Source organism: Dendrobium catenatum, unplaced genomic scaffold, assembly GCF_001605985.2.
Source record: "Dendrobium catenatum unplaced genomic scaffold, ASM160598v2 fragScaff_scaffold_1236, whole genome shotgun sequence".
NCBI classification, from domain to species: Eukaryota; Viridiplantae; Streptophyta; class Magnoliopsida; order Asparagales; family Orchidaceae; genus Dendrobium; species Dendrobium catenatum.
In genome coordinates, this window is record NW_021319698.1 from 240,496 (window position 1) to 255,441 (window position 14,946).

Below are 14,946 nucleotides of genomic sequence, written 5' to 3' on the forward strand. Positions count from 1 at the left end.
TGGCCGTGTTGATCGAAAATCTCAACCGAAGGGGTCAAATTTCAAATCTCAAATGTTAAATTTCAAATCTAAAATGTCAAATCTCAAATCAAATAACAATTCAAATTCTTGAAATAAAGTTAATCACCTATAAAAAATTCAAAACTAAAAAAAATCATCCTCCTCCCGCAACCATTTGTCGGGGGCGATAAATTTGAACCTCAGCTCATAAAGAGCGAATGCATGTCGGGTGTATCACTACGATTCATCCTCAAATAGTCTCTTGCCAACAGGGACATGGCACGTGCCCTCTGATTGGGTGGTTTTGCCGCAAAATGGCACCATTATATTACGATCACGGCCAAAGCCCGTATGTTCCCTAAAGGCGTCAAACCCTTGAGTTATGAATCATAGGGTATATCTGATAGGCATAAGCCTTCTGTTAGCTAAGGTGGATTCATATATATCCCCTTAGACAAACATCAACCCAGGTCTACGAGGTATTCTTGGACGAAGCAACCCATGGCTGCCGACAAGGTGCCTTCTATCAGGTTGGGTAGACTACCTCCTCTGACTAAGTAGACCAGGGATCATGACAGCCCGGGACGACGGAACCATGGGATCTTAATCGGGCTCGTCTTCATTACCCCCATCACCAATTTTAAGTTTATGGTGATAAACTCTAAATTCCAAACTTTAAAATTCAAATCCAAAATTTAAACCCTAAATTATTGCTGTTATATGATAGGTTCATAACCTATGTGAACGCTTGAACGACTAGCCTTAATCGAAAGTTCTCTCTCGTTATCGGGAGGGGTAATTAACTATAGGGGCTTGCGCCTATAGGAAACCAGAACTCAGATCAAAAAGTCCTTACTAAATGAGGGCGAAATCTCTGGGTAGTGTCTTATCCAAAACCCAATCTGCCTTCCGAAAATTCCTCCGGAACCTAATCTCGTTAAAACTCTCTATCGTCGTCGTCACATAAACACTTAAAAATAAAGACTGATGACGTAGAGAGGCCGGGATCACACACACCAAAAATGGAATTTTTCGGAGCCCACAATCAGATAAAAAATTTAATGCGACATCAACATTCATAAAACTGAAAAAAAAAATAAATAAATAAAAAAACACATAAACAAAAAACAAGCATTTCATAATCTGACTGTAGAATAAAGTCTTCAAAGAGCCTTTCCCAACACCACTACTCAAGGAAAAATTTCACATACTTCAAATAGAAAAAAAAAATCACAAAATGATTCTTTTTAAATTGGACATATAAAATACAACAAATCAAGAAAACACTCTTTTGCACATATAAAAATATATAGCTATTACAGATTCATTCAGAAACATTAAAAAACGACCTGTGGGAATGACCTTGACCATCTTGTTTTCCTTTTTGACACCCTCATAGTATTGGTATGGCTGGATAGAAATGCTTAAAGCTCAGACATCTGATTTGATTGCCGAAGGCAGGGACTCACCTTGAAGTCAGGCTAAACCTTGCTAGTTAGGTGCACGAAAGTGAAAATATATTTCTAGCAATGCTCCTGACTCATGAAAGTATCAAACATGCACCACAATTAATAGGGTAAGAAAAAAAAAACAACAAAATGCGATTTCGAATGATGATTGAGCGTGTTTTTCATTTGTTATTAAATTTAGATAAAATGGTTAACAAAAGCTATAAGCCCGTCTTAAAAAGCAACATACATAATATTAAACCCATCACTGCAAGACACGTAATAAAGCAGTCATGCGAAAAATTCCTCGTAAGTATCTTTGGTAGCCATCAAATAAAACTAGCCAAGTTAAATTAAATTATCAGTATTTCTTCAAATTTCGAGTAAAAATACAATATACAACATATTTGCAATAACACCCTAACCCCCCACCCCAACCACCACCACCAAGTGCATGGAAAGTTGCCTCCTATTATTTCACAGATATATTCTTTCTTTTTTCTCAGTATATGAACAAATCAAACGAGTTATTTACAGTACTGCACAATCATTTCTCCGAAGTATCCTTCCCATAAGAATGTCAGATTAAGAATTCAAAGATACTTCCTTGCTACTTATCTCTTAGATTGTATGGTGTCGTCAAGAATTTTCACGCAGCATAAACTGAAGGCTCTACTTTGTAGCTCAAGAGGTAATTCCCTCAGCATATCTGCTATAGCAAAATCATGTCTTTCTCTAAGATCATGAATTTCCTTACGTTGCTTAACCAAAAGTTCCTTTAATTTGAGCATAACAGACTCAAGAGCTTTGGATCCATTCTCTGACAGCATATCGGTATCATTATTTAAAAATGCCTCCATTTGGTTGTCATTTGAATCGGAGATAGTAGATTGCTCAATAAGTTTCTGGACAACCAGATTATTGGAGTGACGACTCCATGGTCCTTGATTTTTACCTCGGCAGCTGATAATGGAATGCCTCGAGTCTATTTCCTGACCAACTAAAGCAAAACCAGGAGAAAAATCATCCTTTCGTTCATGCGAATGCAAATTGTTTTCCTTTTCCAAAACATCATCACAGTAGCATGAATTTAACTCCAGGTTTTGTCCACAAGGAGAATTGCTACTTGATCCCTTAGGAGAATTAGACCAGTATTTTCTTCCAGAAGGTAGCTGCTCCAAAACTAGATTGCCAAAAGAATGGTAATCATTGTGCAGAGTATGAATATTAGCTTCAGCTTTAAAATCATCTTTTCTTGATGGAGTCTCATTGTCATGATCTTCATCAAGAGCTCCTGGGACCCAGTCAGGAAAATGAACTTGTATTTCTGTATCAATCATATTAGCAATTGTGCTTACATCTTGATCAGTAAGGTCTAACTCTGCCACCATTTCAGCAGCAACACTTACAGATGTGTCCGCTTCAATATCAAATGGAAAGTGGATATTATGAACTTGACCTGGCAGCACACGTTTTACCTTATTAAGACTAAACAAAAATTTAAATGACAAAATAAGTAGCTGCAAAAAAACCTGTAGAATCCGCTATCCGTAGTTTCAAAAAAAGAGTGTTAATATCCTTTCTTTGACCTTCAACCGTGCAGTCTATCCCACTTGTAGATGGTTCTATCCTTATGGCATCTGTGTCAACAATCATGCCTTATGAAGTCAAAAACAAGATTAAGAACCACATGAACTAAACACCTTCAGAGATATCTTCATATTATTTCTAAAAAATTAAAACATTCTGAGCAGAGAGAAAGAAGGAACTTGACAAGATGATTTTACCAGAACCGTTATGATCTAATGGTATGGCATGACATAAGATATCATTCTCAGAATCCGTTTGAAGAAAGGGATCCCTCAACAATTCTCCAGCTGACATCCTTTCAGAAGCATTAGCAATACATTTTTCTATGAATTGCCTAATCCCTGGGTCCTTTACCTTGGCCAATGACGCAGGCTTGATCCCCTTCAGGAGAAAAAGAGAATGCCTCATTAAATAAAAAAGACTATGTTGTCGTATATTATGTATGTAGAAGCCCGGGTAAAAATATGGATGAGGGCATTTGAGAAAGGATATTTTTTTTAAGGAAATAAATAAACGGAAGAAAACTCAGCAACAAAATAGCTCCATTACTTCCCTTCGGGAGAATTTTGTTCTCATACGACAGGGCAAAGGAAACAAACATATTAGTGAAGGAAAAAATTTAACATAGGATAACCTAAAAAAAAACATCACCATGGATGACTTCTTTCAGCAAGCTAACATAATAGGATTGCAGAAATTATGACTAATTGCTAGGTTAACAAACATAAGTTGATATTAAGTTATTAACTTACAGATGTAGGACAATTACCCTGCATAATGCTTCATAGAAAGAAGTTCCAAAGAACAACCTGGTTAAAAGGCATACCGTACTGCTAAGGTGAAAGAAAGCTGGTTAACCACACACCATTTTGGATTTCAATATGCTTTCTACTATTAATAAGGGGCACAGACCAACATCATAAATCCTTTAATGCTTGACACGTGTACCAGTAAATATACTAGTTAAATTGGATGTATTTACATTGCTTCCGTAATTTCCCAACAATGTGAGCAATACAGAGATTAGTGAGAGAGCAAAAAATGAATTATATTCAAAACAATTCCATGTTGCGTCCACGTCCCTACTACACACAGGAGTCCTATGAAGCAGAAACGCAAACTTAAATTGTTAAAAATACCAAAACTGCGTTAACAATTGGTGCCGGAGGCATCATGCTTTCATTACCATCGTATTCCACTACAAGTTGAAGCAGGTATTTTTCTTTTCCTTGAGTAGTTTTTACCCATGAAGATAGTAGTAGCAAGATAAATTAAAAAACAAGGACTGACCTTGACAAACAAGTTACAAGATTTATCTTGGTTGCTCCGTTGACATAAATACTTAGCATAACCTGAAATACTTCCACACCGAAGGAAAACAAAACTTCAATAGCTAGATGATTATCCTCATTTCCAGTAACACAAGTGGACCTTAAAGTCACGCCCAATGAATAGATGACGGTGCTTTTATACACATGTAAATTTGTGTCATGAAAGTTTCTCGTGAAACAGTTGTAAGCTAAAAAATTTGTATGTTCAGATTAAATTGCATCAATATTACTTTCTAATTATTTTTTCAACAATAATCCAGCATGTATCACAGCCATCTCTACCATAGATCTCAAATAGTGTTAGCTCAAAAAGGAAAATTGGAAATTTTGATGTTACCCGAGAAAGAAGCTTTCCACAAAAGAACCCAAATACTAGGGGAGGTGATGAACAATTTTTGAAATACAAGTTGTCCTAGATCATTCATGCAGTAAAACTTGTTTTGAAGAATGTTTACTAAAGTTCCTGCATACACAAGGGGTGTAAGCAAGCAAAGGCCTAAACAGACGGCTTTGTCATTTTGAGTTGAGGTTAATTACTCTTCATTTATTTGGAAATCAAACGAGTTTGAATAATGTTTATGTAACGGGATGCATAGATAATCAAGCACAAACATCCCAACAGAGTTTAATTACGTTAATGAACAAGATTTTCTATTGGTCAACAAAGTCTTGATAATATCTTGAAAACATACAAGATAATTGACTATTTAGTAGTTTAGTTATTATTCATTAATCAGTAACATCATATCTGCCAAATCATTCACTATCATCGTTTCAGTCGATTTGTGCTGAAAAAAGTTAGTCCTTCAATAAACTCGACTAGTGAAAACTAAATAAATTATTTAACAAGATGAATGCTTGACTATATAGAACTCATCTCACCAAAGTATAAGCAAGCTTAGCTAAAGCTTGGCTTTCGATTGTTAATAAAACAAGAAATAAACAAGCTCAAACATCAATTTATAAGCCAGATTTTTGTACAACGTTGATTAAAAAATATTCAAAATAAAACAATAAATAAAAAAGCTCAAACATCAATTTCTAAGCAAGATTTTTGTCCAACGTTGATTAAAAATTATTCAAACAAAGTTTAAACAAGACCATGCTTACCTCAAATCGGCTTGTTTATAGATTTAACTTGCAAAATATGTTCCTCAAAAGATTTTATGCCACACATCTTTGAAAAGAGACTACTACCTAAATGAAGTAAATGATAACACAAATCAAACTTAAAATTTATAATTCCCTCTTTTTTTTTGGCGTGTGGACTTTAGCAGACAAAAACTATATCCATCTAAAGCACCAATCATTGAACACAATTACTTCATTGTTATGAGGCGAAAATGCTTTAAAATGGCTAAAAAAACCAATATCAAGGAAAACCGAACGGAAGTTGGTTTGAGCTATGCCAACGCTAGCTCGAGGCTGAAGCATGGTGGTAAAAAAGCAGATGATGAAAATTATATGATCAGTATTTTGTTCCATCTCAAAAGACAAGGGCATGGTGAAGTATTGCAGACTAGCTCAAATGGTATACTCAATTTCTTACTTGACAAAAGTTTTAACAACAACAACAACATCAACCCTTTATCCCACTCCGTGATGTTGGCTACATGAATCTTTTTTTTTTTCTGCATTGTGTCATGTTAAGAGTTAAATTTTCATTTAGATCTGGTAAAAAAGGGTCTCTTCTAATATTTTCTAACCAAGTATTTTTAGGTCTGTCTACACCTTTCTTAACACAAATCAAATCTAATACATCTACTCTCCTAGCAGGGTCATCGGAAGGCCGAGATTTTCTGTGGCCAAACCATCTAAGACATCTCTCTCTAATCTAATCTACCGTTGGAGCTACTCCAACCTTTTCATATATAAGCTCATTTCGCATGTTGTCTCTAAGAGTAAAGCCACTCATCCCCCTGAGCATCCTCATCTTTGCAACACTTAACTTAATTGTATGCTTCTCTTTTCATGGCTAACACTCTCTTTTAAAGCATTGCAGGTCTCACCACCATCTTATAGAATTTTCCCTTAAGTTTGAAGGATACTTTTCTATCACACAACAGGATCGATGCATTACTCCACTTCAACCATCCAACTTGAATTCTACTAATAATATCCCCATCTATTTCACCATCCCTCTAGGCAATATATCCGAGATATCTAAAATCTATACTCTTATTAATGATATGATCGCTCAAAGTCACAATCCCTCCGAGATATCTAAAATGTATACTCTTATTAATGATATGATCGTTCAAAGTCACAATCCCCCCATTAGATTTGTTACTGCTAAAATTATACTCCATGTATTCGGTTTTAGATCTCAAATGAAAATCTTTATTAAAGTTGACCTCCATAATTCATGTTTACCTTCAACTCCCTCTATAGTCTTATCAACAAGAAGACTATCATCAGCAAAAAGATATAGGCTTAGCATTGATCCATAATGTAATCCAATCGATATAGAAAAAAACTTGGTCAAATAACCTTGTGTATGAACACAAGTAACAGTTCCTACATATCATCTATGATGCACTGACCCTCCTCTTAAAGAGGGAATGTCGTTTCGGACACGAACACACGCCCAACACGGCGAGACACTTGTCGGACATGTCATACACGTGTCCGATTAAAATAATGTTTAAATTTAAATGGACATGCATGCCCTAATTTTTTACGATAAAATTATTTTTAATTATAATTTTTTTATATTTTAATATTTACTAAATCAAACAAAATTTCGCATTCGCTCATTTATGCATCAATTACCATGCCATATTGATGCAATTTTTAGTGACATGCAGTAAAAAGAATTTTAATTATGTCTGGAAGATCTTTATGAGTATGTCTTATTGGTGCATCTTGTAATCTTTGTTGTGCATGCCTGAAGTACCTAAATCATTTTTCGCTTTTTTTATATTTAACATTTAATACTCTCACAATTCTCCCTATATAATTATTTGTCAACTTATATGTGTGAAAAGACTACGAATGATTGTACTAGACATTTTGTACTAAATATTTTATGTTATAAGCTAGACAACTTATCATGACATTAATTTATTAATGTTTGTCATTTCTAATATGATGTTATATTAATTTCTATATACTATATAAAAAAATTGTAATGTCGTGTTCGCGCCATATCCATGTCAAACATTTTAAAAAACAGTCGTGTCCCGTGTCCGTGTCTGAGCATCATATCATATTGTTAATGACTCGAACATAAGCATTAATAACTCATTTCTTTTCCAGAACTCTCCATAGCAATTCTCTTAAAACTTTCTCATATGTTTTTTGTGAATAAAAAAATTTATATGTAGATCTTCCTTATTCTCTCTATACTTCTGAATTAAACCTTTCAATAAATATAATTAACCTAACCGACATGATTCCTAATTGATTTTGAGAAAAATTAGTATCACGACGTAACCTATGCTCAAAAACACTCTCCCATAGTTTAAAATATGACACATTAACTTATTCTATAATTCGTACACTCTTGTGCATCACATTTATTCTTAAAATTATGAATCAGCACACTCCTCTGCTCATCTAGAATCTTTTTAGTCTTCAAAATAATATTGAAATGTTTCGTAAGCTAAGAAATTTTTCCATTTCCTAAGCATTTCCACACCTCTATTGAAATATCATCATGTCCAATAACATTTTCGAAATTCATTTTCTTTAAAGTCTCTCTAACATTGGTTTTACTAATGTGATAAAAATAGAAATCTCTACTTTCATTTAGGGGGCTAAGATCATCAAATTCAATAATATTTTCACAATCTTCATTAAAAAGTTTAATAAAATATCTCATTCACTTGAATTAAATAATTATTTCTCCTACCTCTTTGTTTGGCTAACTTATACATCTTTCTCCCTCATAAGTATCTAATCTATTATATAAATTATTTAAAACTAAATTACTTGTATCACATATTGCTTTCTTAGACTCCTTATAGGCCTATTTATATCTTTCCAAATTTTTTAAGTTTTTATATTTAAACTAATTTTTATAACGAAACTTTTTATCTTTTATTGCACATTTTGATTCCAATGCCAACTATTTTTATTATCAGGAGAATTTTCTTTTGATAATCCAAGTAGATATTTTGCAATAACCATAATATCACCAGAGACTTTTTCCCACCTAACATTAGTTTCCTTATATACAATCAAAATCTTAAGATGTTTAATATTACTAGAAAAAATTATTTTGTTAGTATTTTTTAAATGCCTCCATCTAATCCTATAAAAATATTTTATTTTATTTTTCATATTCTGTCATTTCATCTTAAAGTCCAAATTTATACGCGATGTTGAAAACATTAACTTTTACTCAAAATAACTTTACAATCCTTATAATTTAAAATGTCTATTTTTATTATAAAAAATAATCAAAGTTTTACTATATTCATTCTTATAAATGATGATATGCTCATCTCTTTTCTTAAATAAAGTGTTACCAATTGCAAAATCATAAAGTAAAGAAAAATCTAATATGGTCATACTACCATTATTAGTGTTCCAAACTCATAACCACTATGAATAATTTTAAAATCATCTACCTCTCTACCAATATGTTCATTTAAATCTCCTTCAATAAAGATTCTTTCTTCAATAAGTATCTTTTATATTAATTCTTCTTAAGTCATTCAAAATTTTTAATTTTTAACGTATATCCAAATCTACTTGAGGAGCATAAACACTTATAATACTAATAATCTTAGCATCAACATCAATCTTTAAAGCTAAACATTATTTTTCAAACTCTTATCTATAATCACACCTATACCATTTTTAGTACAACTCTACCAAAATACAATAGTTTAAATTCTAAACTATCAATCTCTTTAGTATTTCTCTCCAACCTATTTAATTTTCTGAATAAATAGAATATTTATTTTTCTATGAATCATAATATCTATTAATTTTATTTTTTTAGAGTAAAATAATTTTTTTAAGGGTATACTCTTTTTCCACATGATATTCAGGTTTGAAGATAAATTTAAATAGTCTTAACAATTGTAATACACAAGAAGAGTAGAAACCAACCTATCTGATTAATGGTCATGCTATATGCATATTTAGAAGTTGAATCCATGCATAAAAAAAGAGTACAACATTTTCAAGATTAAGGTGCACTTGTCATGGAATATGTCATGCTCAAAATTATAGTTCTTGTTAACTACTCTATATAAAAGGACAACTAAAAATAAAAGGCCTAACATAAAGGCATAGCGTGCAAGTTGAAATTAGAGGGAATGACAAGATATGTGTTTATCTAAAGCATGGTTTAAAAAATTATTCTAGGCGTACGCATTGAGGTGCACCTCGAACTGAGGCCTGTAAAGAGCGCCTTGAGGCATAAGCCTCACTAGTAGTAGTGAGAATTATGTTTTTTTTAATGAGGCGTATGCGTCGAAGCTTAATGCCTCGAGGCGTTTTAAGACAGCACCACATTCTGGTTAAATTTTATAATTTTTATTAAATATTATTATTATTATTAAATATATTTTATTATATTACAGAAAAAGAATGAACCATTCTCCTTAGATGGTTTCGTCACATAAAACAGAGGCCTTCTGATGACCCAGTTAAGAAAGTATATGTATTAGATTTGACTTGTGTTAAGTAGGGTAGAGGTTGACCTAAAAAAACTTGGTTAGAAAATATTAGAAATGACCTTTCTTTATTAGATTTAAATGAGAATTTAACTTTTAATATGGCACAATGGAGAAAAAGGATTCACGTAGCCGACCCACATAGTGGGATAAAGGCTTGATCTTCTTGTTGTTGTTGTTGTATACAAAAAGAATAAACTAATTAGTATAGAACGAATGAACAAACTTGAATAGTTATATTATGTTTAATAAAAATTTAAAGATAAATATGTCAAATTAATTTGACGAATAATTGATTATGATGAAATAAATCCTTTCGATAATATATCACTCGATGATGAATGGGTAATACCAAAAAATATTGAAATATTTAAAGTTGAAGATGGAGGAATGTCTTTGATGATGAGGAGAATGAATATATAAATGTTAATATTAAAATGACTACTGAATTGGTAATAGCTTTTACTTCATAGTCATTTTAAAGAAAGTAGTAAAGTGGGGTTTGACTTTAAAAATAAATCAAATTGTGATTTAAATATAATGGATTATTTTCTTGTGTTATTAATTTATTGCTTATTTTATATTACATTCAATCTAACGTTAACAGATATAGGGAGTTTAAAAAAAATATTATAATCGAAGAAGGTTTTGATTAATGATACAGAATTTGAGAATGATATAACTATTACATATGAAAGTTATTACGAAGAATATGAGAATAAGCATAAGGCTATCGTGGATCCTAATCTTTATCGTTTATTTAAATTTTAAATGAGTATTTACTTTGAATCTTGGTTCAAACTTTTTATTTTATAATAATATTTAATATTAAAATTTATAGTTTATATCATTATGATGATGAGTCAAATAAATATATTAATGAATTATTTTATTTTTATCATTTTTATGACTTATTTATATGTTATTGAGTTTTTTCTTTTTTCTGTTTTAAGGCTTGCCCCTTGATCTGCCTCGAGGCTTACGCCTCGCCTCGCTAAAACAAAACGCCTCAATTCCTAATTTCGCCTTTGTAAACCTTTATCTAAAGTACAACTACTACACAAAAGTTGTTAAAAGGGTTATTATAAGAATGAATGAGCATATTTTTGCTCTCACAAAATGTTGCATCACATGCAAAGTGCTTAAGGAGGTGAAAAACAAGATGCGTTCGTATATGAAGGCAAGAATGCGCATTTAGCACAATGATAGCATGATGATAGAATAGATGTCAAATTTTATTATGATAGTGGGGGTCCATTGGCAAGGATCCCTCATTTTCTTTGTTAAAAATGTTAATCCATGTGAGGCACACTACATAAAATTAATTCTTGAGAAATTTGATGACTTGCGTCAACACAAGAATGGCTTAAGTAAATCAATGAAGATCACTAAGTACATCTAAAGCCTTTGCATGTTTGTATTTGATAAGAAAATCTTCTAAAAAGTACTCTTATGGCTTATTATAACAAGATTTATTACATACTATTTGAATATACAAAACATGTTGGAAGCAAGGCACCTTTTGAAGCTATGTTCACTTCCACACAACGGCTTAACCTGCTTGGGCAAAAAAATCTGAAAGAAAAGAAGTTAGAAATATTACTAAGGATGGTTATGCATTTAGTCTCTGGTCTTGCAGTGTGCTGCATCAACCATTATTAAATGTTTGTTTTTAAGATGTTAATATATTACTTGTTACTTTACACAATTTGTTACTTCTTAAATGTTAGAATATTAATATGTTAAAAGGTTATGATTTTAGTATATTCCTTATTTTATACTTTGATGTATGTACAAGACTTATTATTTTGTGCAATTTATTACTTATGAGGCTTACGCCTCAAAACTCCTTGAGACACGTCTTTTTTCATAGATAAAAAATACCTTAATATCGAATAGCGCAATTTTAAACATCGCCAAAAACATTATTATTTGCATCAAAGGTTCTTGAAATTTGATTTAAATTATTTTGGCAAATACAATGGAGAGAAAAAATGCACCAAAGTAGATAGAATTAAATTGAAAGGGTAAGAAATCCCAACTAATCACACCATTAAAAAAATAAAAAAAAATAAAAAATCTTAAAGAAATAAAAGTTTGCATCACATGAAACACTTAACAAGCATTATAGTTAAGAACCTCGGATGCTCAAAGCAATTAATCAGGAAAAATTAGGATGAAGTGTACCGATGTCACTTTCTTATATATCTGCGCTGCATTTGTACATTCCACGTAGGGGTATTCAAAGGATACAAGCTCTAACAAACACATCCCAAATGCATATACATCAACAAGCTCATTATACTCCTCTTCGTAAAGTTCAGGAGCCATGAACTCTGGAGTACCTAAGAAAGAAAGGAAAATTGAGAGTTTGGTTCAGCCTAGTTTTCAACAGAAACAGAAGCAAAACTAGCATCACCAAAGATTTTTCCACTCACCAATCACACTATGGGCTGAGTGACATTGGCGTAGAATGGCTGCCAATCCAAGGTCACCAATTTTGACCTCACCTTGATTTCCATTGACAAATATATTGTCACATTTAAGGTCTCTATGAATAATAGGGGGATCATGACTGTGAAGGTATAGAAGGCCACACAAAATCTGCCTTGACCAATTCTTCAATGCTCTTAAGTCAACATGCTTATGTTTCTTACGATACCTAGAAGGATTTAAAAGAATTAATCATTAAAATCCGTAAACACAAAAAGAGTAACAGAATTCACAAGCGGAAAACCAAGCACAAAGGAACTGACTGGCGCAAGGTCCCTGAGGTAAAGACCTCAGTGATGAAATTTATGCTGTCGTGTTGCGTGTCTACCCATGAGCTATAAAATTTAATTATGTTCTTGTGCTTTAGAGTTTTTAGCAAATGAACTTCGGAATAGAGCCTTTCCAAATCATCAGCATTTTGTAGAACATCAGCAAGCTTCACCTGATTCCAAGCAACCTCTATTCCCTCTCCCTCATCAAAAGCCTTATAGCTGTCATCGATCAGACAGGAATCAGAGAAAATAACTTAATGCAATTTTTCAGCATTCCTAAACAGAAAATAAAAAAAACAAAAAATAAATAAAAAAACTACGAAAAAAGGAGCATTTCATAACGTCATAAGAATACACTGTCTTGAATGCGCCCTTTCCCAGAACTTCATGGTACTGCAAGAAAAGAAAATAGAAATTCATTATTTAAAAACCTAAGATCAAATGAAAAAGACAAACATCACAAAAAGGCCCATTTCTTAAATCTAACACATCAAACGAGAAGAATTAAGCAAAGAGGCTCATGAATTTATAGGAATTTTTTTTGCAATCAAATGTGTCAATTCAGATTCCGCACCCGTCCGTATCGACCTGTGGGATCGACTTCGATGAACTCGTTTTCCTTTTCGTCCCATCCAGTCTCTGATGACAAATCCCCATCCATTTTTATCTATTCCGATGCCCAAGACCCAAATTTCTTCAAAACCCTAGTTCCAGAATAGAAACCAACAGAACTGCGGTTTTGCGTCCACTTGGAATCCTCAAACCAGATCACTTCAGATATGGTGTTATTCTAGAAAGGGCCGATGGGTTTTCTGAAGAGAATCCAGACGGAGTGGGAGCTAGCTCTATTGATCTCTATGGATGGGCGGAAAGAGTAGAAGAAGAAACGGTGCGAAGGAAGAACCTCTGGTTGCATATTAGGAACATGAGAGCGAGCGGAAGTTTGGGCCAGTTTTGTTTTCTTTTTTTAATTTCAATCATTTTGATTTTTAACAAAAATAATAAACGAGCAGATAATATATTTATTCGAACTTTTTTTTTAAAATTAAATTTAAGGTGGTTTACTTTAAATAATTAAATAAATTTATTTTCTGAAATTAAAAAACACTTTTAGAGTTATTTGCAATTGTCCTGAAGATTAATATTTGCGATTGTTCGGAAGATCAATATTGTATTATTATTATTATTATATATATATATATATATATTGAAGAGAATGCTAAGTTGCATTAAAAATAAAGCAAAGGAAAGTCAAACAGCCCTATCCTAATCCATCACATTCCTTCTTCAAAATGAAGAAAAGGAATGTGGGATATCCACATTATTAAGTTCTTCCCAAATAAAACTCTTTTTGCAAGCCAAATTAGCACAAAAATCAGCTAATTAGTTACAAAACCTATTTGCAAATGAAAAAAGAACCTGGTTAAAGTCTTGAATGATAGCAAGATCCTCTTCAATTCTTCCATTATTCTTCCAATTCTTCAAAGCTAATTGTATATATATTCACAAGTACTTAATAAGTATTTCGGATCGTAATGAAAGAACTTATGCCTAGTGAGACCCATTGGTCAACTCGCCTGACAATTGGAAGGCGCTACTCACTATGACACATAGGAGGACTTGCCCAAATAATTTTCAATCGCTACTTGCCTAGGCCTACAAAAGTAGGTCATCTCTCATAAAGACAATCGAGGCTCATCACATAGCAAACAACTCTTCAAATGGCACATAAAAGTTAAACATTTGGGTCACTTGTTCTCATTCAAATCTCCTTATTCACACTCACAAGGCTCTTTAATAGGAAAGCATCTACTCATTGGGCCCTCCGGTAGCCTTTCCACGTCCATCAAACCTAGTGCTCTCCCTTCCCACAACTCACTAACCTCTCTCTTCCAAGGCAATTTGAGGCCCTCAACATAGGTTACCAACAACCCAAACAAGCTGCCTGTCGTAGGTTCCTCAGCACAACATCCGCTAATAAACTTTCCAAAGCATACTCATCTAAACCTATTTGGCACAACTAAACTTGCCCTAAAGACATCATTAAAAGTAATTCAGTGTTGCCTCCTCTAGCCAATTAAAAGATGACATTTGTTTATGGTAGTTTGTACTAAGACTCACTGATTCAATGTATTTTTTTTTTATTCCTTCATAATGTCGCCTTTTTAGCAGCCCTTAGATC

At 32.8% G+C, this 14,946-nt stretch overlaps 1 protein-coding gene across 4 annotated transcripts; it reads right to left on the reverse strand.

The window, feature by feature from the left end:
• Positions 1-1,771: 1,771 nt before the first annotated feature.
• Positions 1,772-13,723, reverse strand: LOC110093693 (probable serine/threonine-protein kinase WNK3). Of its 4 annotated transcripts, none has more exons than XM_020818678.2 (8): positions 13,353-13,723; positions 13,120-13,157; positions 12,756-12,983; positions 12,438-12,661; positions 12,187-12,344; positions 3,236-3,419; positions 2,981-3,088; positions 1,772-2,907 (listed from the first exon to the last, which is right to left on the reverse strand). In XM_020818678.2, exons 1-8 carry the CDS (start codon positions 13,419-13,421, stop codon positions 2,063-2,065), a joined length of 1,854 nt encoding a protein of 617 aa, XP_020674337.1. In that variant the 5' UTR covers positions 13,422-13,723; the 3' UTR covers positions 1,772-2,062. The 4 variants fall into 4 exon arrangements, with proteins under 4 accessions (XP_020674337.1, XP_028555138.1, XP_020674329.1 ...); XM_028699305.1 differs by having other exon boundaries at positions 13,107-13,157; XM_020818670.2 differs by having other exon boundaries at positions 13,339-13,723.
• Between the last annotated feature and the right edge of the window lie 1,223 nt (positions 13,724-14,946).

Excerpts from the sequence above, each read along its gene's own strand:
- LOC110093693 (XM_028699304.1), bottom strand. The coding sequence starts at position 13,421 with ATGGGGATTTGTCATCAGAGACTGGATGGGACGAAAAGGAAAACGAGT. Across the intron at positions 12,984-13,106 it reads AGACAGTGTATTCTTATGAC|CTATAAGGCTTTTGATGAGG; the intron begins GTTATGAAATGC and ends GATCGATGACAG. Across the intron at positions 2,908-2,980 it reads ACGGATAGCGGATTCTACAG|GTCAAGTTCATAATATCCAC; the intron begins GTTTTTTTGCAG and ends GTGTGCTGCCAG.